The 26,404-nt window shown below is 40.3% G+C and overlaps 1 protein-coding gene across 2 annotated transcripts; it reads left to right on the top strand.

Annotated features, from left to right (window-relative positions):
* The first annotated feature begins 675 nt into the window (after positions 1 to 675).
* Positions 676 to 21,702, top strand: LONRF3 (LON peptidase N-terminal domain and ring finger 3). 2 transcript variants are annotated; one of them, XM_069811099.1, is made up of 12 exons: positions 768 to 1,541; positions 2,719 to 2,837; positions 3,440 to 3,562; positions 5,748 to 5,903; positions 7,305 to 7,548; positions 8,322 to 8,412; positions 11,582 to 11,696; positions 12,126 to 12,247; positions 12,909 to 13,067; positions 14,114 to 14,276; positions 15,115 to 15,264; positions 15,997 to 21,702. In XM_069811099.1, the coding sequence occupies exons 1-12, from the start codon at positions 908 to 910 to the stop codon at positions 16,153 to 16,155; spliced, it is 2,235 nt and encodes a 744-aa protein (XP_069667200.1). In that variant the 5' UTR covers positions 768 to 907; the 3' UTR covers positions 16,156 to 21,702. The 2 variants fall into 2 exon arrangements, with proteins under 2 accessions (XP_069667201.1, XP_069667200.1); XM_069811100.1 differs by lacking the exon at positions 5,748 to 5,903 and having other exon boundaries at positions 676 to 1,541.
* Positions 21,703 to 26,404: the final 4,702 nt, after the last annotated feature.

Below are 26,404 nucleotides of genomic sequence, written 5' to 3'. Positions count from 1 at the left end.
TGGTGTCACTGCAGACCAGCGGGTCAAACGTAACTTTCGAGCACAGTTCCCAGCTGGGTGCCTTCACGGGGAGCACAGCTCTGCCGAACCCGACAGCCCCCCGCGGAGAAACACAGCCCGGGCCGGGCTGTCAGGGCGGCAGGCGGGCGGGCGAGCGAGCGCCGGCAGATTTCGGCTGTGCCCGAGACCGATCGAAGCGGACGGCAGCAGCGGGCGGTAGCGAGGCGGAGCTGCTCCCGCTCCCGACGGGACTCGCGCACCGGCCCGGCCCTGCCCGCCGCTGACAGGGCGCCCGCCGCTGACAGGGCGCCCGCCGCTGACAGGGCGCCCGCCGCTGACAGGGCGCCCGCCGCTGACAGGGCGCCCGCCGCTGACAGGGCGCCCGCCGCTGACAGGGCGCCCGCCGCTGACAGGGCGCCCGCCGCTGACAGGGCGCCCGCCGCTGACAGGGCGCCCCGTCCCCTCCCCTCGCCTCGCCTCTCCTCGCCTCGCCGGCCCGCCACAGCCCCCACCCTCTCCGCGGGGACAGCCCCGGCTGTCGTCCCGTCCCCCCCCCCCCCGCCCCCTGCGGGACCTCAGCTGCGGTTCACGGGCGACGGCTGGCGGGCCCGGGGCGGCGGCTGACGGGCCCCCTCGGCGGGCCCGGGGGCCGTTGTCGGCTCGTTACAAAACCGCCTGGTTTTGTAACAACCTGCGGGCGCTGCCCAATGAGCGCCGCCGCCCGCCGTCACGTGCCCGCCTTTATATAAGCGGCGGCGGCGGCGCGGGGCGCTCCCGGCGCGGGGCGGCAGCAGCAGCAGCATGGGCCGGCGGGGCCGCGCCGCGCCCGCGCCCCCCCCTCCGCCTCCGCGCCCCGGCGCCCCGCAGCGCCCGCCCTGCTAAGAGTCCGCCGCCGCCGTCCGCCGCCATGGGCTCGCACCTGCCGCCGCAGCAGCGGCCGGAGCCCCAGCTGGTGCTGCAGCTGGCGGCGGGGGCTCTGCAGGCGCAGAACTTGGAGCTGTCGGGCGGCGGCCTGGGGCCCGAGTGGCAGGTGCTGCTCCGGCGGGCCGACGCGCTCGCCTACGGCGGGCGGCTGCACGAAGCCCTGCCGCTCTACCAGCTGGCGTCCCGCCACCACCAGCTGCGGGCGGAGCAGCTGGAGAAGCTGGTGGAGTGCCTGGCGCAGAGCGTCCGGATCAAAGAAGGGCTGCCCGCCTCCGCCGGCAGCGGCCCCCCGCAGCCCCGCGAGTGGGACGTCTTCAGGTGCCGCAAATGCCAGGGCTTCCTCTTCGAGCCCGTTTCCTTGCCTTGCGGACACACGTTCTGCAAAAAGTGCCTGGAGAGGGACCGGGCGGCCGAGTCCCGTTGCGTCCTGTGCAAGGAGGAGGGCGGCGCGGCGGCCGGGCAGCTCCTGCGGGTCAATGTCATCCTCAGCAACCTGCTGGCCAAGTGGTTCCCCTGCCAAGTGAAGGCTTCGCAGCTCAGGCACGAAGGGAACCTCTTGTACAAGGAGAAGAAGCTACAAGCCGCCCTCCAGAAGTACAACGAAGCGGTCAGCCTAGGTAACGGCTCCCGGCCCCCGACCGGCCCGGGGGGGACGCGCTCCCCGTCGGCCGCTCCGGTCCCGCCGAGCCCCGGCCCTCCGGGGCGGGGGAAACCCGGGGCCGCGCTGCCGGGGGTGGGGGTGTGTGTGTGGGCCGGGTCCCGGTGGAACGGGTGGCGGCGGTGGGGGGGGGAGCCCCCGGGAAGGGTCCGGGGTCTCGTCGGCCCGCGGTGAAACTGGGTCAGGAGAGCAGCGGTTGCGTAAGCCGGAGCCCGCGGTCCGGGCCGGGCTCTGCCCCCCCCTCACACACACACACACCCCCCCCCCGCCCCGGCCGCCGCCGTTGTGTAACCGGCGGAGCCGGGAGGCGGCCGGCCGCCTCGCCCCGGGGGAGGGAGGCGAAGGAAAGCGGCCGGGAATGTGGGGGGCGAGGGGCCGGGGGTTGCGCGGCCGGGCGGGCTGCCTCGGCGGCGGCTGGCTCTCCTCACCCCGCCGCGGTCAGCGCCTGCGGGCCGGGGAAAAAACTTTGGGTGCCGGTCGTGGTGCTGGAGTTTGAGGAGAAGCGACTCGCTCTGCGCGCAGAAAGTGGAAGCGAAAGGACGAGGTGCTGCGGGGAAGAGTTTCTTCTCGACGAAACAAAAACGTGCTGCCTTAGCCCGGTACCGCGCTATGTCCTGACGGCCACCACACGCCGTAGGGCGAGCGATCGCTTCACCTGCGCTGCTGTCGCCTTTTTCAGAGTCCTGTAGCTGCCGCTCGTTTTCCTGCGGTGAGCTATGGCATGAAAAGATCTTTATGTATCATTTAAAAAAACTTGGATGCTAAAAATTTTGAAACTCCGCCCTGCAGCGTGACGGCGTTCCTCTTGCCGCCTTAAATGTCTCCGTTGTGTTTTTATCGACCGTCCGATCCTCAGTCAGAGCTGGTAATTTATTGTGTGAGCGTCTCAGCATTTATTTATGCAATGTTCCCTGCAGTTATATAATAACGTAGCTGACATTTTGTCTGGAGATGCCCAAAGAGGTTTCCAGATTTCATTTAGTGCACAGTTAGTTAAAAACTGGATGTTTTGTGGGTTTGTACAACTTGGAAGCGTCAACATGTGTTTTTTGAAAAAAATTTTAAAATTAAGGAATAAAGCTTATGTAACTAATTTTCTACTTACTTTGATCAACCGATTTTTCTGTTTCCTACAGCTCCAAATGACCACTTACTATACAGCAACCGGTCCCAGATTAACTCTACTTTGAAAGCTTGTGAAGATGCATTGCATGATGCAGAAACAGCATGCAGACTCCAGCCATACTGGTTGAAAGTAAGTTCTGACTCCAGCTGTACTTTGTTTTAAAACCTCAATACCACCCTGATAGAAAACTGTTAGAATGGTCAGACAGCTGAATCTGAAGGAAGCTTTATGTCCTGCAACTTCTTGGACTCCTGTGACTCGCAGACATTTAATCATGATATTCTTGAGCTTTCCTGGGGTGAAGGAAGAGAGTGATAATCCTGGAGGATGAGCTGAGGCTATTGTCTTTGACCTGGATGAATCTCAAGTTCATGAACTCTCTCTAAAAATTGAATGCTGTGCTTACATCTTTCTGTAAGGATATGATGACTATTTTAGGAGGTGAATGTAGGGGAAGCAGATTTTTCCAAGATCTTTTGGGCTCAGGTGCTGTGAGAATCACACTTACTTGAGTTAGAGGACATCCCAGTTCTGCCTGTAAGAGTTTTCAGGACCACTGTGGTTAAAACCCCAGACACTGGTGGTGTCTAGGTATAAGAGATAGTTATAGTGATTCTCCCTGCCTAACTTTTTCTTCTCTGGAAAGATCTTTTGTCATTTCATCTTGGTTTTATTGCATATTCTCATGACAAAAGAATAAAAGCTGCAATGATGGATGTGTTTCATTGCAGGGTCACCTAAGGAAAGGACAAGCACTAGCTAATCTGGGGAAAACAGAAGAAGCTTTAAGAGAGTTTCTATTCTGCCTTGCTCTAGATACTGGGAACAAGACAGCCAAGTCTGAGGCACAGAAGGTGAGTTCCCTAAATCATCTGGAACGGCATTATTGTTTTCAGTGGCCTTTCATAAAGGAGGATAAGAATTTTTCTCTTCCCCCCCATCTCTCTCATTGCTGCAAAGAGCTGGATGGAGACACATATCCAGACTGTTGTTCAAATTTGAGTTGTGTGTAGTGCTTACTTGAAGATAGGGAGGTAGCAAGAAGACATACTCAGCAGGCACTATGTGGAAATGGTTATGGTGTTAGCATCAGCAAATTTGAAGTAAAACTGAATTGTTAATAATTGCCACCCACAGACTATTGTGTTTCTCTATAGTCAAATTTCTGATCTGTTTCCTAGCTTGGCAATGTATTGCCAATGACAGAGTGCAGAAGAGGGGGAGTTGCTATTGAATATTGTATCAGGCCATTGACTGCCAGAATGCAACACGCACCACCCGTCAAACTCCACTTGGGAGCAGCAGCTCTCTTCCTACCACCAGTCGTGCTGCACTGAGTATCAGTGTGTGAAGGAGGCGTGAAAGGAAGCAGTCAACAAAAGAAGAGCTGTTTTAAAATAGTTTTTAAAGGTTGCTAATAATGCTAAATAAGCAACAAAATGGACCTGCAGTGAGGCTTTTCTCAATAGCAGCTTAAGATGTGGTGTGTGGGTTCTTAAATAGCTTTTGTGAAGACTGCTCTGTTTTGCGTACCCCTCAAACCTCTGATTTGTTGGGAATCATTTTTTTGACATTTGACCACAATGTTGTTGTTGTAGCTGAAAGGCTTAGTGTCACAGTGATAGCTTATGGCAATAAAAAAGTAATAGTTCTATTTTCCTTGTACTGAATTTTCTTTTATGGCAGTGCATTCACGCTTTTCTCCATCACTGGTGGGATGGGAACTTCGGGGTTTCTGTGTGCTGAAATACGTAAGGCTTTCTACAAGCACAGTAGAATTCTTACAGTAAAGCACTGTTCATGAAGGTAACTGAGAGTGTAACCTGGATGGCCATAATGCAGTCAAATTCTTATCTCATTTTGTATGTGGTTGAGATTTTCATCTCCTGTGAATTTTTGTCACTGGTATCTGGGGGTTTTGTTTGGTTGGGTTTTTTCCCCAGCGGGCTCCATGCAGTCTTTCACTGTCACTGTGTCACGATTTGTTCTCATAGTCATGCTGGGAGACTTCCTGTGCACTAGAGCAAAAAGAGCAGGAACAAACGGATATGTTTCTAAATTCTGACTCCAAATAGCCTTATCCAAGACACCTAATTTCTGAGCAGTGGGGTTCTGAGAAAAACTAGGCTTCTTATGACTCAAAGAATTACTTGTGCACTCATCAGACACAGAGTTCATCCATGGTGCAATATTCTACTGGGTCATTTCCAAGCCTGTTTGCATAACAATGACATACTACATTTTACCAAATTCTTCGGGTGCAGCTGTGATGTTCTGCTTGTATTAACTGTCTGTCCATGTTAGTTTTGACATAGTGTGATCCTGTGGAATCCTTTCTGGCTTTAAAAAGAAATCTTAGCTGTTATGTGGCTTCCTCAGGGATCAGCAGGATCACCTTAGTAGTATGTTGAAATTAGTTTTTGAAGTGTGAGTCTTCCATTCAGCTCTGTTTCTTTCCTTAAATGATCATCTGATAAGCTGTGCCGTACAAGTGGCTATAAGCTGCTACTTGAAACAGATTCATTTATGTTCTCATAGCAAATGAAGAAATAGCATTTTTCTACTGCCTACATTTTTTGTATTCTCAAGTAACTGAATTAAAGATAGCTACAGTTTACAATATCGGAGACATTTACTTAACTGAACTTGGATTAAGCCTGTGAGATGAGTGCTCTCTGTACTAGTAAACTCCAGTGAAAGCTTCTGATGTGCAGCAAAAAAACCCATATTTAAGATGTTAGTAATTTCTGGTGAGCTCTGAACTGCAGGACAAAGAGGACAAAGGCACATGTGTGTCACATCACAGAGAATGGTTAATAACTTTATGGGCTTATTTAACTCTGAAAATGTCTCTTGCTCTCTGTTTGGCCTATATTGCATTAGCTCTTGCACTTTTTGTTCTTACCGTAGTCTAAAGGGCTCTTTAAATGGTTTGAACAAAATCAAGGATGCTTCTTTCAGCTATTCCCTTACTTGCTTTTTCATTTAGAGGTTGCAAGGAAGGAACTAAGCAGTGAAGTGTTCTGTTTTATATCACAGCTTCTACTTAGTTTGTTTTCACTCATCCCGGGAAATGCTCAGGAACACTTACCCGATATCCTGCAGCTGTTGTCACATCACTCTAGATTAAAGGGGAATCTCCTAAATTCAGTGGGATCTGGAGGCACCAGCCATAACCTACAGAGGTTGCTCAAGGTAAAGATCAAGTCTGATGTGTGGTTCTTAATTTGTTGTGTGTTTTATGTTCACATTGGGAAGCCTTCTCTCCTTTTCACCTCTGGGAGTTAGGAGGATAAATTTTCTCAGATTTTTACTGAGTTTCAGAAGATAGAAAACAATGTTGATGTACTGAAGTCTCTTTCTCTGACTTCTTTTTCTTTAATAGAAGTCCTCTGTTGTTGTTCTGATCAATTTTTATGCCAGAGTTGAGTGGCTTCTATTCCTGTAACTGTCTTTAGCTCTTCCAAGTAGCTGGTAGTGGGAAAGGGCCTCTGAAGGTTGGATTGAGATACCCTCAAAAGCTGTGAAATGCCAAAATCTAGGGTTTCAGCTTGAACTGTAACTGATGATGTCAGTGACAAAATCATCCTGCATTCAGATTCTGTACACTCTGCAGAGGTTATTGTGGAGCCACGTAAGATACATTAGCTACTCTAAGTTTGGTTTCCCAGCCATAGTTTTGTAAATGGCTGTAGAGGTTCACATTCATGGGTTTGTAAGGGCCACTTTTGCTTCACCGAAACCTGAACTTTGAGGATAGGTTTTGCACAGACTGTATATGTAGGAGAAAACTTCACTAGTCCTTACAAACAAAAATGGTAGGTTTTGAGCAGCCTTGTTGAGACTGATAAGAACAAACAGTGACATTGCCTTCTGGAAAGGCTATTAGGATATTCTGACAAGAAATCCTTTTGTATGACCCTTTCCTGAAGTCATTTGAGGGACAGGTCACTTATCTTTCTGCATGTTACACATCACCACAGCTCCTGATCACAATCCACAGGATCTGCTTTCAGGTTCATCTGGGAAGTTGATGTGACAAGCTGATAGGTGATGTCCTGTGTAATGGCTGCTCACAGGTTGTTCTGTAGCCATAACAGGATAAAGACTGATAATTTTATCCTTTGCAAAAGAAATCTGTCACACTAAAGGAAGCTCTGTGCATCTTCTCTGTTAGAAATTGTGTGTGTTTATACTGCTTCCTTAAAATAAACTTGCATTGTTTTGGTTGTTTTGATGGTTGACACCATCATTATGATATGAGCAAAATGTATTTTTCCATAGGTTAAGTGATAACAATATATTTAACCTGAGATGTCACATTTCTGCCTCAATCAAGTTTCATGACCAAGCTATAAATCCACACATAAGGGCTGAAAATATTCAGTGCCATGGTAGGGCTGGGGAGGGGAATAGTTAGCTTTTTTTTTTCTTCATTAAAATCAGGCCCTGACACAGCAATTCTCAAACTGTTGCTTCTTGACCTACAAAGTCCTTTCTGGTGATCCATAATATTAAAGACTTGTGACAGGTCTGGGTTTTTTTTTCTTTACCAAGGTGTTAGATTGATCTAATGTCAATCCTCTCTTCACACAGGTAAATGTGGAACAGAAAAAGGGTTTTCCCATTCAAGAGGAACCAAATGTAACTACTTCTGGTAGTTTGAGGAAATCTGTACAAATTACAGAGAGCAAAAAGGACTGCTCAGAGGAGGAGAACAAAGTTACCTCCACGCCAGAGTCTACCTTTCTCATTTCTGAGAAATGCAGCCTCCTGAAAAGGAAGTGCTGCTCAGAGGAGATGCGAAATGCTGAGGTAACCTGCAAACTGATGAAGAAAGGTATGTTTAATTATGCACAGGATAAGTCCCATGGCATGAAAGCAATGGAAATTTTGCTTTTATAAAACTCAGAGGAAGAGGGTCCAAATTACACTTTGGCTTTTATATTTTCTCTTTAGCCTAATCAGGGCATGATGTGGAATCTTTCTTGTATGTAAAAAAAAAAAAACCCACCAAAAAACCACAAACAAAAAAAAGCCCAAACAAAAAACTATATTAGTCTAAAAAGGGGGCTAAGAAGGTTGGGTCAAGTGCTTGTTTATCAGCAGGGCTCTGAATCTTTTAAGGAACATCAATATCATGCATGGTCTTAGCACTTTCTGCATCAATTTAAAAAAGTTTGCTTAAAAGCACAAATTCTGTTTGTTCATGATATCTGACCTTGTTTTCATGCTGTTGGATGTATTTACAATGGTATGACAGAAGAATTTGTCTCACTTTAGACTTCCAATGCTAATAAAAAAAATGTTTTGACATTAATTGTTAATGCAGGGCTAAATTCAACCCTCTAAGTGGGTATAATGTCACCAAAATTAAGGGGAGGTATGCCAAGGCTGAATTTGATGCTTTGCATAGAAATTATTGTAATGATGCTTAATGGTTCAGTAACTTGCAAGTATATACAATACACATTTAAATATTGGATGCTGGTAACTTGCAAGTATATACAATACACATTTAAATATTGGATGCTGGTTGTAGATACGTGGAATACCATTCTGTTTACATAGTTCTGTTCAATTACACTATAATTTTTTTGTTGTTATTGATAGATACAGTTGATACTAAGGGAAATAGTACTGGACAACATATTCCATTTGAATTCGTGGATCCATCAGATCTGGACTGCTCCCTTTGTATGAGGTATCCATTGTTTTTTCATAGATGTCTTCAGCTTTCAAGCTGTTTCTCTTTCCCTTTTATGACCTAGAGATTCTCTAGCTTACTTGGTAGTTATTTTTCCCTCCAAATTGAAATTAGTTTTTATTACAATTGTTGCTCCAGTGATGCATTTCTAGACCTTTGGTCCTGAACACTACTGGTGAATAGGAACTCTTTGACCTGCTCTAGGCTAGTGATTGTTTGGAAAAGGGCAGGTAGGGTCGTGTGAGGGTTAAGTGTATTAGTGAAGGTGTCTGAAGATTTCCTCTCACCGCTTACACGTGCCCACCCAGTGACACACATAGTGCACAAAACCATAGTTTGTCCTTTGGAATTTGTAGAGCCATGTACGATGATATCTAATGCACAAAAAAGCTAAAGAGACCACATCCAATGAACATTCCAAGTTTGCATGTAAGATACTGTGTTGCTGCTATTGCAACAGGAGGTTCTTGCAAACAAACAGCTTGTTTTTCCTCTATTGCTTAAGAGATGTGTTCCTTAGTTTACTAAGGCCGTCATTCCATTTGCTTGATGATCTCTTCTTCCAGTTAACAGTTATTCTTGGGGACAGCAATGACTTGATAAAACCAGTAGGAGTTGTCAACTACATCTATTTTGCTACTTGTTTTGCAAAGAACATTTTAACTTTGGCAAATATACATGTGGGGTTTTGTTACTGACTTAGAAGGAAATATTGGGAAGGTGTTTCACATGGGTCTTGACCTCTGCAGTGAGTGTTGCTTTGGGTAGTTAAAAAAACAAACCTGATTTATCAATAATGCATGTTGGGGTTAGTTTTGCACTATATTTTAAATTCTTAAATAGCAGATAGCCTCTTTGTGGATTTATTTCTGAAGGCCTGTGCTTTTGAGAAATCTGGCTTTGCTTTGTTTTGTTTTTTGTACGTGCAGGGTGGGACTTCAATTTATTTCAGATGAACTGAAACCTTTGGGGGAACAACTGCTGTGTTGTTTGATTTGCTTCTGCTTGGAATAAATCAGATCTGCCCCCTCTCCCTCCGTCTGCTTACAGCTGAAACATGCTCCAGAAGTTTATACAGCTGTCAAAACACTTGATACTGCTAAGAGCAAAACTTTCCTCTAACAGAAGGCCACACAGTTAGTCTTAGCTGGTTTTAATGAGTCTGCATGTTTATGATCATTGTGTCCACAAAGCATTTTTCAGAGGTTTTTTATAAAATTAATTAGCCATACTTCCTCATCCTCTCTGTAAAATCAGAAACAGCCAGACTACAATCATTTGTAAAGGAATTAGCTCAAGGATTGCCGATTCCCTTACAGTACAGAGGATGGTGATGCTGATCTTGTAATTGCAATCACAAATACAGGCCTTGCGTCTAGCTGTCACAAGATCTTTTTCTTGCTATTAATGCAGATTGATTATAATTATTTCCTGCCGTGTTCTTCAGAAGTATTTCAGGGATTTGGATCCTGAGATACTTTGGACTAATTACCTGGTAACCTACTGACCTGTTCACAATTAACTGCAGGAGCTGTTATTAACCTATTTGTTTGATGGAGTGGCCAAAATGTTACTGATCTACATTCACTCCAACAGCAAGCAGAAATAAAAAGTAATAGTTAAAGCAACATACTAGTGAGAAATGAAGGAGCATTACTCAGCAGGAGTGAATATTTAGTTTCTTGCTGTTACAATAGCTTAAAATGATGTCATGAGAAATCTTGGTGTATAGTGTTTCTTTCTGCAAGTCATGAGGCTTGGTTCAGGTCCTCTTAGAGTCGTTAGGAAAAAGCTGCTGCTGGCTTCCGTGAGAGCTGGAGCATTCAACAGGAATTTCCCGTCTTTATGCTAACAATTCAGGTCAAGTAAGTCACTATTAAATAATTACATATGCAAACCAATGCTTACTGAAACATATTGTAGAACTCAGTATTTTACACAGTTTAAAGCAATAAGGTAGCCTTGGTGCAGTGAGGTTTCTGTTCCCGAAACAATTAACAAGGGTTTTCAATTATACGGCCACGTTGCAATAAGATAGGTGTCGTATTTTAGATACTTCTTCATATGTTCCCCTGCTTAAATGTCAATATTTACAGTAACTAATGACATGTAATATACTGGCTATGGCAATCTCGTTAAGAGCCAATTATGTTCTTACACTCATCTTGTTTAAAGATGCTAATAAATACAGGTTTACATATTTATAATTTCCACATGTATAACAGAACTTAGTGTACTGTTTTGATAAACTCTGATATTTTTAAGTAAACTTACTAATTCATTTAAGTTATAATTAGACTAATATTTGAGACCTTAAAATGCTTAGACACTATGTTGTAAAATATAGCTTATGCCAAACAACTTAATTTCTAGTCTTGAATGTTTTCTATTAAAACAAAACAAAAAAACTTCCATATTATTTACATCTCCTTAAGGTACTTATTGGCAAGGAAACATCACTTTGCAATATCATGTAATCATAATAAGTAAAAAATCCTTACATGAAAATAAGCGTCACAGAGGTACTTGAAATAGGTAAATATTAGATACCATGATACTTTGAAGACCTGGCCTCATATATTTAAATTTTTTTCTAGATGAAACATGAACCTAATGTCACTCATTTTCCAGAAAAGCAGTCATTTCAAGGTTAAAAACTGTCTATTCCAACAAACTGCTTTCCAAGTCACATTAGAATTGGCAATAATAGTTTATTGCAATCACTTATGTGGGCTATTACTGCAAATAGCGATTTTGTGCTTAGCTCTACACATACAAGTAATCACATGATTTCCACAGCAATAGTTGTGCAAGTATTGCTCAATTTCATTAGAAAAAGTCAGATGGTCCAACTTCTGCTTCTATTTATTGCTTACATAGAGGAAAATTAAATCCTGGCTTGTCGGAAGTTAATGTCAATACACTCTCTCACATTCACTGAAGTCGGAGTTTATGGGCTGCCTTTCATGTTAGGTGGCAATAAGAAAGTTTGTAAGCTGAATAAATACAAAAGTTGGCTGAAGAAATTAAAAGCAAGGAACAACTTCATCCTTGGAGTAGTCAGTAGTTAAATTAGTGAATGAATACAGGGTTTTTTTTGGTAGCAGCTTTTTCTTTTACTTTGGTATTCAATGTTGTCTTTTTGATTTTGGATTTTCTAATCCAGGCTCTTCTATGAACCTGTCACTACACCTTGTGGACATACCTTCTGTCTCAAATGTCTTGAGAGATGCCTGGATCACAACCCAAAATGTCCCCTGTGCAAGGAAGGGCTCTCAGAGGTAATGATGCTTGGATTTTCTCAGCATGAATTCAAGGGCACAGGATAGGATCAAGTAGCACCTTCAGAAACCTTTGATATTTCCCAACTCAAAAGAAATATTATGTATCTTAAGAAGAATGTGACTTTTAAAATGCTCTTGTGACTTACAAAGCATGGATAGTCTCCCCTGTTCAAACCTTAGGGCCAGACCTGTACTTAGAAAATCTGTAGGTGGTTTTACTTCCCAGATTTCCCAAGACAATGCCCATAACATAGAGAACAGCTCACTAAACAACTCCTCAGTGGCAGTGCAAGCTTAAAAGATCATTTTGATTTGTTATAGACATAAGAAAATGGAGCTAACAGATGACTACCTTGTGCATAGGCACCATACACTTTGATAATGCTAGACATTATCTATAACTGCTTGCGTGTGTTTTTACTGCAGTGCTTGGCTATGAGGAAATACTGTAAAACAGTACTAATGGAGGAGTTAATAGCTAGATATCTTCCAGAGGAACTCACTGAAAGAAGAAAGATTTATGAAGAGGAAATAGCAGAGCTTTCCAAGTATGTAATCCATTTATATAAAATCCAATCTTTAATACTACTGCTGTTAGCTAGTGAATGGCTCCTGCTGCTGTGGAAAATGAGCTAAGATGCTGACAAAGGAGCTTCTTTCTCGGTATCATGTGATTTCAAAGACAACAGGGTCTAGGTGAAATTGTGCTTTGAGTTAGCATAAAAACTGGACACTGTGCCAAACAAACAGAAGTAGAAGAAATCCAGAAGGTTGCTTTATAAACAAAGTATAAAGCAATATGGTTGCTTTCAGTGGCCCTCTGAAAGCCACAGAGTGAGACAATAAGGTGGAAGTAGTCTCACAGGCTGGGGGTTGGAATGTACTGTGTAGGGAAGAAATGGGATTAAGGAAAATAAATAAAAGCAGTAACAGAGATTCATTAATGCTCTCACTATCAAAACCAGAAAGCATAACTAAAAATTCTTCTGCTAGCAAGTGGTATATGACTTTCCATAATATCTAGTCAATTAAGGGGAAAAATAATTCTAGTTTTTACTTGCTCCATTAAGAATTTTATTCTAAAGATGTTATAATCTCTATTTATAGATACTATAATTTTAAAGCATATGTTATTGCATAAAATGTATTTTATACCTTTTCAGTAGTTTGGTAAAATGTCACATCTGATTTGTCCTTTCTTTCTTACAGCCTAAATAAGAATGTTCCTATATTTGTCTGCACAATGGCTTATCCCACAGTCCCATGCCCTTTGCACATTTTTGAGCCGTGTTATCGCCTGATGATTCGAAGGTGCATGGAGACTGGCACCAAACAATTTGGGATGTGCATCAGTGACCCTGTAAAGGGGTGAGTGAGCAGCATGCTTGGACCATGTGATGTATCCCACTTAGTCTGGAGCAAGTCTCTTTGGAGAGGTGGAGAAAGGTCCATGGCTGTAATATCTGTGATAGTTTTCCAGTAGAGAAAGTTTCTTCCTAATTATGCTGGTTAAAGACATTGAGAAGACTGAAATTTCTCTCCTGAGCACTTAGATTCTGACTAATATGACTGCCCATTTTTCTTGAAATACACATAGCTAGTGTGTATTATACAAAATTGAGCTGCAGACCTCTTGTAATACATGAAAAGGAAGTGTATTTTCTACTGTTTTGAAATCTGTTGAATGCTTTGGCACAAGAAATCAAATTGAAACGGCAGTAAGGTGTGTTGGCGGGTTTAGTTTTTTAAATTATGAAAAGAATAGCTAAGCTATTGGGATACATTTATATCCTCACTGTTCTGAATATAGTGGAGGCCACAGAGGTACAATAGGACCTTCATATGGACTGGCTGAGCATTTACACTGAGCCATTTGCAGGCAGTCTTGGGTAATTTGATCTTAATGTCTGTCTCTGTATTTAGCTTTTCTCCCTTCTTCTTATGGCATATACTTACAGGGTATGTATACGCCATAAAAAGTATGATGTACACAAAATACACACCTACAAAGTAAAATCTGCTGAAATTGTGGGAAAACCTTTTTCTTTATAGATTTTGTAGTCCTTCCACAGTTTTCTGAATTGCACTTGTTCTTCTATACAAATTGACTGAACATATTAGGATTATGGGGGAAGTGTGCTTCTGAGCTGTAGAATTTTCAATTTCATAAGATCTTCCCTGTATTCCAAAACATGCAGTTACTGTTAATCAGATTAGACAGCCTGAATCTTCCTGATAGTTTTGAAAACAATTGTGGAATAATTTGAACTACAGCAGGTCAGTACTATGAACAATAGAAATGAGCTGACACTGGTAAATACCTTTGTGGTAGGGACTGGCTGTACGGCAGTTCTGTGAAACTAAGGTTGGAGAGAATAAGACTTGTTTACTTGCTTTTGTTCTGATTTCAATAGGTTTGCAGATTATGGCTGCATTCTGGAGATAAGAAATGTTGAATTCTTTGCTGATGGTCGCTCTGTTGTAGACAGCATCGGCAAGAGGAGATTTAAGGTGATACAGCACAGCCAGCGTGATGGCTATAATACAGCGGATATCGAGTACATTGAAGATCAAAAGGTAAATTTAGGAATATTTCAGTTCAAATGTATTACATGTGAAATTCTAAGCACGTATGTTTTTAGCGAGTTCTTTTTTTTGTAGAACAGTTTCTAGTAAAACAAATTTGTGGTATTTACTAACCACTCATGGTTAAAGATGGGAAACATAATAGTTACCACAAGCATGCACACACACTGCCCATATACTGAAGAGTGCTTTTTCCTAGAGGTTTTTAGCAGAAGACAAAACTAAGTGAATCCAGGATGAGATCTTGCCACTCTTCTGAAAAAAGTAACTGCAGTTTATAAGGGGGTGGGAGGGAACCCGCCTCCATTTGCATGGAAGCCAATTAGAATACTCCCATTCAGGTAAGAAGGAGCAGGATTGGGTCCACTACACCTTCAAAATTATTTACATTAATTCTTATTAAAAAAAAATAATAATCTAGGCAGTCAAAGTATTCTGGGTGATATATGAGCTTTTGGTATATAATGGGAAGATAAAATGTCTACTCTGAGGAGCTGTTAATTAAAAAAAAAAAGCTTTGCATAGTCTTTTCTTCTGTGTTGTATGATGTTTATGTAATGGTGTTTTTATATAGCAAACCAGAAAGTACTTGTTCTGCAAACAGGTGTCTTTGGTAAGAAAGTGAAGGATTTGATAGGTGGGGTGGGAGGAAGCAGAATGGGGGACACCAAACTAGCTTTCAGGATTTATCCCAGGTATCTCTTGTCATGTTTTTCTTTCTTTTTCTTTCCTCTACCCACCCCAGAAAATCCCCAAAATTAATGTTATGCCTTCCCCAACATGCAGACTGAACTAACAGTAACCTTCCACCTCTCTTTACTCATTTCAGGTGCAAGGACAAGAGTATGCTGCATTACTTGTTCTCCATGACTCTGTCTATGATCAGGCATATATGTGGTTTAACTCCCTCAAGCAAGCACTCAAAAGTCGAATTCTCAGTCATTTTGGTCCAATGCCAGCTAAGGATCCTGACCCACAGGTATGTAGAATCAGTAGTTTATGTAACTTTTAGAGACAGAAATAGCAGGGATATCTGATAAGCTGGGAGGCATTGTGTTTTAAGATGAAAATATGAATACTCTTCATTTTATCCTGCATAAGCTAAGTATCTAAGTTATTTTGCCATATACCAGTGGTAGCACAGTTGTGAACAAAAAGCTTGTATTTAATGTTGGTAACTTCCTGAGACTACTTAACCAACTATTAATCCCAGGAGACTTAAATACCATTTTGCCTACTCTACTTCCCCAATTAAATGACTGAGAAAATGAACAAGAGTACCAGGTTTCCTCTTGTCTAAGGACTGCAAATGGTAGGGATCCTAAAATAACAGAATATAACAACAGAAACTAAATATGAAGTAGTGTCTTAAAGTATGAAGAAGGGAGGCAGGAGTCCCAAAGAACTGGGTCAATAATAACATGGGAACAAAATCCATTTAAAAAAAAATAATCTAGAAGGTCCAACTTATAAACTAGAAATAGAAAGATTCATCTTGTTTCTGCCTTCAACATCCTATTTTTAGGAAAGGTGCAACTTGGTTGTAATTTATTTCAAGCCAGCCTGTAATCACAAGCCATTAGGTTGGCATTGAAATAACCTGCTTTGCTAGATTGCTGTCAAAATACCATGTTTTCAAAGTTAAATCTTCAAAAACAAGACCTTACCATCTACATGTATCCTAACCTCTATTTTTTTCCCCTTACTGTAGGCTAACCCTAATGGGCCAGCCTGGTGCTGGTGGGTCCTGGCTGTCCTTCCACTTGAGAACAGAGCTCAGCTCCCTTTCCTTGCCATGAAATCCCTCAAAGACCGCTTGAATGGCATCAGACGTGTCCTTACATTCATGTCTCGTACAAGATCACGGTGATGGTGAGAAGGAGAGCTGTGAAGTCTCCCACAGTATTTGACTGTAGACTGTCTCTTGTAACTTCCATCTAACTGCAATAATGTCTTACAGATTTGAGTGTCAGGATGTTTCAAGCCTGAATTTCAAAGAAAATGAGTTATAAAGAGCAAGGGATATTGCATCTGGAACTCTGAGATGATTATTGAATTACTGCACTGCTAAATTAATAACAAATGTGACAGAACAAAAAGTGATCTTGTTTGCCATAAACCTTTCAAAAAGCTTAAGGGTTTTTTTTAATTTATTTTATTTTTTTTAGTGGATAAAGGATAAACTGTGCAGTTTAATGTGAAGCAGAAATAATAATGCATTATTTCAGTGAACTGCAGTCTTTTATTCCAAATGGTTCAGGTTTTATATAGCATTGTGTAAAATAATGTTCACAACTTCCGTTTGATAATTTATTTTTGCACTATGATTTTTGTTTCAAAATGTATATTATTTATGTGTTCATTCTCTAAAGGAAAGTGAGCTGCTCTATTTATTTATAGCGTTTTTACCCTGTATTTATGACTGGGGGCAAAGTGATGATTCTAGCAGTGCACAAGCAACTGCTTTGATAATTTTTCAGATATTTGTGTTCAAATACTTTGAATGTTTTTCTACTTATCCCCAGTTCTACTGTAGCCTAAGAAGGATGTTTCCCCCCCACCCCGAAACAGCCTGCCGTGAAGTCTTTGAATACACAGATTATGTCTGAGATAATTCAAGCACAGTTGTTGGAGCTCGATCCTATGCTTGCAACTAGGTTCCTGATATAAAAAAAAAAATGCTTAACCTTAAGCATGAGTGTTTAAGTGCTTGGGTAAATTCAAGTATTGATCAGTTGATGTCAGTGGGAATTGGCCATGGTGGTGACAGAAGGATCTATCCCCTAATTTTTCAAAGAACAGAGAATAACTTGGAGTTGAATTTATATCTGAACTCTTTCTTGCAAGAACGGAGAATGGCTACAAACAACTGCGAAGAAAGAGCCACAATATATGAGAAGTGGCTTTTCCTAAAGAAAACTGGAAGTACTGGTATCATTTCATTGTAGGTTACTACATAGATTATTTTTTTTTTACATCAACTCTTGTTGCTGTTAAGATCAGTTTTATTTCTTTTAATTGTTTGGTGGAATTTGGCTTTGGAGTGTGTGTATGGGGGGGGTAATTTTGAACTGTAGGACTCAGAGGGCAGTTTGTGTCACATGAGAAGGAACGTGTTGTAATAAATGCTATTTATTTCACCCCATCTTCAGGTTTCTGTTAGCTTCAAATCTCTACCCAGCCATGGCATTTCTCTTAAGAGCTTGGGTAGTGTTGCTAATAATAGCTAACTCCCAAGGAAAACAAGTGAATTTTAGCATGATTACTTCTAGCTATAAAGCAGGTAAAAATAGGGCAGAAATGAGAATAGGAAGTATCTTTGTTTTGACTTTTTTTTTAAATCAACAGTTCGTATACTTGTTTTGCTGCTTTTATTGCTTTCAATATACCACTTTCTGGGACTGATCTTGCCTCCATCTGACTTTAACTTTCACTGATTTCAATGTGAGCAGAACTGGGCCTTTATTCTAAACTACTGTTTTCCTTTTCAGTTGCAAAAAATAGATTGAATTGAGAATGTTATGGAATGCTACAAGTTTCATTGTTATTTTTACCCAGGATAGCACTCTTTGCCATTCCATGCCTTTATGAAAAAATGCAGTAGAATTTAATGTCAATTTTCCATGTGTTTTTCCACCATCATCTCATCAGAAATATTTATTAACTAAAAGTAATTTTCATCTTAAGTTTCCATAAAACTACCTTTGTTCCCCCTCTTGTTAAATTCTATAGAACTTTTCTATAAGGGTACCAAAGAAATGAATGGAAGACAAACATGTTTCAACCTTGTAATGCAAATGAAATATGTATCCTGTGTTTGCATTGAGCTACTCTAGAAATGCTACAACTTCTTTCCATACTGCTAGATTGTTGCACTTCTTCCATAGGTGGTACTTTACATGCTTCTCCCTAAACAATGTATAGAAGTACGTACATGTTCTGAACAATAACAATGTGTATGGTTGCTTACACCTGCTATGGCATTTGTCTTCATAAGTCAATAATGAAGTGATCTCTACTTGTTCGCAAGTGAAGCTGCATTAAGTGCAATTCTTCCTTAAACCATTATGTATTATTGCATAACATAAGGGGCCCATATTGCTCCCACAGAAAAAAGTTGTCACTTTGTTACTCTTATTTGTGAGAAAAGGACTTTAAATACCTATTTTAAACTGTTTTCTCACTGATGTCACTATTCTTTTTTCCTGCATGCTATGTCTTCTACATATTCATATTCTGCCTCTTTTGTTGATTTAGAAATTGGCATGGAAAGAATCCTTGATTTTAAAAGTGAATACTGTCTTTTCTATTAGCTTTGAGTAAAGCTGCCAGAATTTCCTAAGCAGAAACTTGTGTACATGCCCTATATCATAAATGCCCAGTGTATTTGTTGCAACCTGGAAACACTGGACCTACTGCATGTAATGCATACAGTTGATCTGCATATGCACAACAAATCGAATGCATCAAGAAAGTTCATCTGTACATGTACAGTAGCATTCGCTGTGGGACTGCTCGATGGCCACACAACCCAGATTAGTGGCTAAAGTCTGCAAATTCTATCAGAAGAAGAAAAAACCCAAAAATTGAGAAACAGATTTTCTAGAGAACACAAACCTGTCCAGGAAAAGCTGGACAAGGAGTAGCCTTAGCCTTCAGTGAATTGAGATGGTAAAGTTTCAGTAATGAGGCTTAAAAACAAAAAAAAAATCTTCTAGTTATGCCACAGCATTGCTGATTTTTTTTCAGTTGTATTAATTAGTACAAGGATGTAAATGCAACATTTATTACAGGCATGAATAAACAGCTGAACAGATTTAAAAATACCCTCACTTTAATTATAGCAACAGCATTGATCAGATAAAATACTAATTGGGGGAGTGTTTTATTTAAGCCTCTCACATTTTTCTAGACACCAAACCCAGTCCCATAACCAGTCTTGCTCATCTGTTAAAAAAAAAATCATGACTCAAACTTCCATTTCCTGTGTGGCCAAGAGGTATTGATTAATCTTTTGTTGCAAGGGCATAAGTAATGCATAGGCTTCTTGCTAGTTCTTAAAAAAAAAAAAAAAAAAGGTCAATTTTCATTGACCCTAGTGATCAGTCCCCCTTTAAAAAAAAAGGGGGGGGAATACAAAAAGCAAGTCTTCTATAATGGGGGCAGAGAGGGAACCAAGATCAAACTATAGATCAGACTGTAACTGAGTCAGTGCCAGTCTCCTGGGCAATATCACGTAAACATCTCCCAGAAATTACTTGCATTTGTAAGATATGGGTTTGTTAATCTGAAATCTCTTCACTTTGCTGTAAATGAAGTATTTTAAAAAATACATTAAAATAAATAACAAAGACTGGCTGTATCACCTTTCCAAATCCTTGTACAGTCAGAGAAGTTTTCTGCAGGAAGTAATACTAATTTTTCATTCCCATATATAGACAGACTTATGACACTCAAAATAACTTTGCTTTGTCTTATATGCTCCTTTGTATAGCGATAACTTAAAGGGATATGTTTCCATGAAAATAGCTGTTATTTTGGCTAGCATGACTTGGTTGAAAGTAAACCTGAGACAGGACTGGATTAATTGGGGAAAAATCATGAAACCTGACAATGAATTTGGACACAGTTGTGGAAAGTAGTTCAGTAGTTTTAATAATGAAATGATAAAATGGTGTAGTAGGCCATTATCATGCTAAGTCTTAAGTGACATTCTGGTGTTAGCTGTAAAAGTTTCTCTTTTTTTTTTTTTTTTAATTTTAAGTGCTGATATCTTATCTTCCATTACTTTGTAGCAATAAGAGATACCAGCTGTCATACTGAATGGTTGACCTATTGCTTGGCCTATCCTTCTGTCCTGTATGACTACTTACTAACAGAACACCTGAACCACGGATTTCTTAATCCAAAGATTATGTTAATCTAAAAAAAAAAAAAAAATCACGTGGATTTTGATGTAGCAAGTCTGGCTTAATCTGTGCTTAGAGAAAGAGCATCTAAAACAAAACTTAATTTTATAAAGGTCTTTTCATAGAATCATAGAATACCCAGTTGGAACCTCAAGGATCACCTGGTCCAACCTTTCTTGGCAAAAGCACAGTCTAGACAAGATGGCCCAGCACCCTGTCCAGCTGAATCTTAAAAGTATCCGATGTTGGGGAATCCGCCACTTCCTGGGGAGATTATTTCAATGGCTGATTTCACAATGAGAACAAAGTTTTCCTCTTAATGATTTCTACATGGTGCTGAAGTTTTACTGGTGTTTAAATTAATGACAGACAGGAGCTATATTTAAATGCAGTGTTTAGGAATGGAGAACATGTTCACAAACTCTTATTTTAAAAAAAGTGTAAATTAACCACAAGTTTTCTGTGCATAAAAACCCAATGGAACTATATGCACTTAGGGTAGTGCTCCCCATTTCCCCGAGTCCTACATCAGATGAACTCAACCCCTGCTTTCAATGCCTGCTTTAGTTATTTAATTTGTCAGCTTCATAACCTAACTTGTAACTGGTACAGCACATAGCTTAGGATCTGGGGCTTATTCCAAAGCCCAGTAAATCACTGAAAGTCTTATAGCTACAGAAAAATGGTAGTTTCAGCAAAGACACTATTTTGAAACACTTTGCTAAATAAATATTGTCTGGGTACAAGAAACTAATCTGCTTAGACAGGATTAAAATGGTGGATGATAAAAAACTGAACTATTACATTGACTTACTCATCCAGGTATCATGTGAAGTGCTTACTAATGTTGGAGTTTCATAAGGTCTAAAGTAACCCTCACATAGAAGTGCCTGTATTCTGTTATTGCCATTCTTGAGCTTTTTAATAGAGTCATAGCCATATATTTTATAAATATAAACATATGCACCTTTAAATCTTTACATTCAATCTGCAGAACAAAGGTTTACAGAGCAGAAGTGTAGCAAAAACAATGTAATAGCTTCTATAATTCCCTGGTGAGGAACGGGAGAAGTACAAAAATGAGGAGCAAAAGACTATCCGTGTAAGATGTCTTAATTTGGCACCATATACTTGTCCAATTTAATTCCATCAAGCTATGTGGTTACAAGAGTGCCAGAAATATATCTATCAAGCCATTTTAAATAAAAAGTTTTGTGGACTTGTATATTCCATTTGTTTGTAAAACATCCTTTTGTGCACTGTGATGAACTTGAAATGAAACTTAAGTTATACTCTCGTATCACTGAACAGAGGACTGTTCAGCTACCTCTACATAAGGTTGAAGTAATTTGTTTTTTCCAGATTTGTTCACATTGTCATACAAAATATATTTTAAAAAATCATAGTCCAAAGAACCTGTATGTGTTTGTAGATGTACTTATAACTATGTTGTACCAACGAAGTCTGTGTGAAGAGTTGTTTGCTAATTAAAATTTTTGTGTTCTTTACTCTTTGGCTTGCATAAAAAAGAACTACTAAGGTGAACAAATACTACATGTGAGGTGCTTTTTTAGGTGTTTTAGATAAAGGAAAAAAGAACAACTCTTAGATCCTGCAGTCACACAACACTGGTTGGTATGAAAGAACCAAACCATAGAAATGAAGTTGTCCAAACCTCATCACTTTTTTAAAGGACAAGAAGTGTAGTTTTCTCCTCTTTGCTGTAGTAAACTAAGAATAATGGGAACTGAAGAGGGCCTGGCTTACAGCACCACCATCTACTTCCCTGGTACCTCTCATGCATTACTGTTTGCTTTACAGCTTTCTGTGATTTAAAACTATAACCAGGATACCTTTTCATTTAGTCTCGGGCAAGAATGAATCCTAGCCGCATTCATTGCATCTGTGAGGCAATGAAGGACTATTTTCAGTGAAGACCCCTTAACAAGAAGTTCTATAGGGTTTTCAAAGTCCTTATCTTTATAGAAAAAGCTAAAGAATAGTTTTATTCATGAACCTAACATTGAGAGAAGTGACTCCATATCTTATTCTACTAAAAATGTGAAAGAGTTGCCAAAATTTTTAGAAGTTACATATGTATGGGCTGCTCCTTTTGCCTTGTCATTTAAGCAAGATGTAGTATGCTTGTGACTTGCTGCCTAAGTCCCAACCATCTCCGGTATCAGAGATTGGCTTGCTGATCTCTTATGTAAGCTTGTTCAGGCCCTGTATTTATTTTAGAATCCAGGGCACAGGCTACGACTGTATATGGTAAGCCAACAACTAATTATGTCAAGACGACTGCTGTTTTCTGTAACAAAATACATTTGCATTTGAGTAAAGGAAGTGTTTTGGTTTAAGTGCTTTTCCATCAGGAAATAGTAAATAGTCAAAACTGAAGGGAACATGTTGATTTAAACTATTCCTTTAAAGTCATGATTTTAGTTTTGAAAGCTTTAAGAATGGTTATGAAAAAGTGGTGTTTAGATGCAGTATAAAGCAGAGAAAATTTAAACCAAATATAGGATAGCAAATTATTTCCCAACTACTTGCTCACTGTGTTCTCATTTTATAACACTGTACCTACACAGATTTATTCAAATGATATTTGAAATATTCTAAAGTCATCTACACTTACATAATGCTTCATATTAAAATTATCATCCCAAACTGCTAATGATTTCTATCATGTAAAGCAGGTCAAGAGAAGCTACTTATTCCAGTCAAGCCTTTGCTTCCCAGTATAGTTCCCTGACATAGGAACCTGCACTGACTTCACTGGGACTTGGATCAGGACTGTGGGCCATACTAAGCAAAGGGAAGGGTATGTCACACGATAGCTCCTGGCCATCAAAGCCGTGCCACAGCTTTGAAAATGTTGCCATTCAGCTGTAATGTGCTTTTATTTCGTGAATGAGATGCCACAACATCCTGGAACATCTCTTCATGTGCTGTGGTTCTCTGTACGACTGACTGAAAGGTATTGCAACAGGTTTATCTTCAACAGATGCAGCTGACTTCTTAAGTGAACAGTGATTTAGCCTCTGCTACAGCAGTCATGGATTGACTGGTCTTTACTCCCTACTACTCACAATCAGTAAGTAACAATGTAAGGTTATGTGATCTGCCATCCTTTTGGCCACATGTACAGATGAAGAAAGAATAGAAACTGCATTACTAAGCTATTGCAGGGCTGGGCTTGGGTTTTTTTTTAGAATGTAGTTCTAATTTTCAAACAGATTTTTATCAGCAGTCACTAATACCAAGTTCTCCAAAAACTACACAACAGAAGAACAGATTAAGTGGTGCTTACTAGTAAACAGTAATGTCATCAGGCCTTCTTTACCAGAAATGTTACATTTTTAACTAACCAGATAAATTGTATATTGATACCAAAAATTAATATACGGAGGCTACCTGAAAAACAGAGCATTGACATAAAGAGCAAGATTTGCTACGAAGACTAGCCCTCAGCTGCCGCATGCTGAACAGTTTACATCTTATGATAGGATGGCTTTCAAGTTGTTAAAGCAGAAAAAAATACTGGCTGAAAGAATCTATATCATGAAAGCCTGCACATGCTGTCAAGACCGGTTTTATGCCAGTGTAACATCTTTTGTTTCAGTAGATCTGCTCTTGATTTATAATGCCATAAATGAGAGGAGAATTAAGCTATTTATGTAAGTGACTTTATTTATATAACTGACTTATGCTGTATTATGTGATGGAAGAGAAAACCAAGCACATGCCTTTTTTGTGTTTTCTGTGAGCTCCAGAAAGATTTTGTAAGAGTAATGCTAGTAATAGTTTTCTCTATGTGACATATTAGAAATTCAGTCTCATCCACATGGAGGTTTTATCATGAGTAGAATACGTGGTAATAGATGACACGATAATGTGGAAGAATTTTAGCAAGTCTGCAGACAGTCTAGAAAATGTGAATGCTGAACATCACAATTTAGACTAAGTTAGTTCAACAAAGCAATTGTTATTCAGGCTCTTCCTTGGATGAGTCAATGATTTGTACTGTGACTATTAGTACTGAATGTACCATCTAAAATTCATTTTGAAAGATTACTGAAGCATTAATGATTTAAAAGTGGTTGCTACAAGTATTTTTTATCAATGAGAAGCCCAAGCACTATCGAGGCTAAAAAGCATACACAAGGATTTTCAACATAGCGGAATTAAGTTTTTTCACATGCTTTTACTTTGTTTTTTACTCCTTAGTGAATGATGACTATATAATATTTAGGAAATCAGGGTCAGTAGAGTAAATGTTTCTGTAGCAATTTGGCAGACACACCTTTCATAACTCATAAAGTCACTACTGGAAAGGCACAACTGGGTCACAGAAGTGCATGGTGGGATGCTGCTTTCCAGTTATGCAACCAGGGTAACTAAAGGTTAGAGCAAGCACTTGAATAACGAGCTTTTTGCCAGAAAGAATAGAACAGAAAAACACAGTGTTTTTAAATGCTGGCTTCTGAGCAGCAGCCGCCTAACGTGTCTAGTTAGGAGTCATCAAACCGAAATAGAACCGGATGCGTCAGAACTTTGAAGAATGGCAGTTCAACATCCCAAAAGAAAAATACATCTGCTTGTATTCCAAAAGCAGATCCTACCGGTTCTCTCATTCCAATAAATGATACTAGAGCCATTTGCAGCATGCTGCTCAGCTTTTTCTCCCGGCCCACTGTAACTGGCTTTCTCACTCATCTCTTGTCTTCTTACTTTCTCCATCATCCAGTAACATCTCCAACTTTAAGGAATTCCACAGTTTGCCTTTGTTCTCTTTCCTGCTTCTACGTAAATGTTACTGGATTACTTCTAATAAATGTAATTATTGCAGAATTCTTACCTAACTTCTGACAGAGGAAAGAAGAGAGAAAGGAGGTTTTGTTTCAACACTATAAAGACTTTCCAAGGTTTAGAGGGCTAGGATCATAGCCCAAGGGCACAAATTATGACATTAACTAACAAACTCCCATCAAGTTTGGGGATACTAGTTACAAAAACTGAACACTATCGCAAAAAGACTAAATAAAATTATGTTCTTTCAATCACAATTACACCTCCTGTTACAGCTGCACACCAGATAAATATATTAATCAAAATGACCTCATTTTAGGCATGCGTAGCAGTGTGTTATATAACCATGTTAAGTATGCTATTTTATTTCCCTCTTGCCAAGGAGAAATTGTGTTTGTCTTACAAGAGTTCCAAATAAGTCTGGTTATAAAGTGATGGGGAAAAGAACAGGAGGGAGAGACGAAAGTGAGAGAATTAATAAGCAAAATGACTCATTCCCTGAGTGCAGAGGTGATGTTGCACTCTGCTTAAATCTCAGTTGCTCTATAGGAAGCTAACGTTGTCACCAGCAGTCTCAGTATTCCTAACATGCCCAACATTTCTCAGGATGGGAAAAACAGGTATGTTACAAGGACGGAAACTACGTCTTTTCAGACCTCACCAGTTCACAGCATTCCTGTTTTGTTTTCAAAGCTGTTTGTGAAGGCTGCCTCCATAAACAAGGAGTTTGCAGGATCTCCTGCCACTCTTTTTGTTGCTCACTTCTTCAGTGAAAAGTGGCATTCAATTAATTCTTTTCTAGTGCTACTAATGATGCTTTAAGCAAGCTCAAAAGCACCCTTAAAAGTAGAATACATCCCCACACACTCATAACAAGGCTGAGACTTGTCTAGATTTATACTGCACTACAGAAAAAAAGGACCAAGAGGCGTACATTTTTGCAATGTAAGATCACTCAGCCAGAGAACTCTGATAAGTGCTGAAAATGTGAAAAACAAATGGCAGGGTATGCATTTCCCATTTGCTCAATACACACACATAAAAGAAACACTGTGTAGGCTTCACTGCAGCATACCAGTGCATCCAAAACTCAAAGGTTAGTTACATAAATGATAAGGCGTGGGCTTAAATGCTTCATTCAGCTTGTTAATTACTTGCTTTGTGGCCTGAGCCAATGTTCTGAAACAGGTTCATCCAATATTGTGTTGCTTCCTCTGAATTTTCATTTAGTGTATTAAGCTGAAGTGCTGGGAACAATTTGTTGCAATACCTAGGAAGAGTCTGTTTTCTTTTCAAGCAATTTACAGAACGAACTTACTCAGACTAATCCACAGATGCTCTTTAAATGTCCTCGCTATTTCAGAAAATTATGAAATTTAATTCTTAGAGCATTCTCGT

This window comes from Haliaeetus albicilla, chromosome 23 (assembly GCF_947461875.1).
Source record: "Haliaeetus albicilla chromosome 23, bHalAlb1.1, whole genome shotgun sequence".
Taxonomy (NCBI): domain Eukaryota; kingdom Metazoa; phylum Chordata; class Aves; order Accipitriformes; family Accipitridae; genus Haliaeetus; species Haliaeetus albicilla.
Note: the sequence above shows the minus strand (reverse complement) of the source record. Positions and strands in the feature narration are given on the sequence as shown.

Bases quoted from the DNA above. Each gene is read 5' to 3' on its own strand.
- LONRF3 (XM_069811099.1), top strand. From the start codon at position 908: ATGGGCTCGCACCTGCCGCCGCAGCAGCGGCCGGAGCCCCAGCTGGTG. The intron at 7,549-8,321 runs GTATGTTTAATT...TGTTATTGATAG, and splicing joins CTGCAAACTGATGAAGAAAG to ATACAGTTGATACTAAGGGA. The intron at 14,277-15,114 runs GTAAATTTAGGA...TACTCATTTCAG, and splicing joins AGTACATTGAAGATCAAAAG to GTGCAAGGACAAGAGTATGC.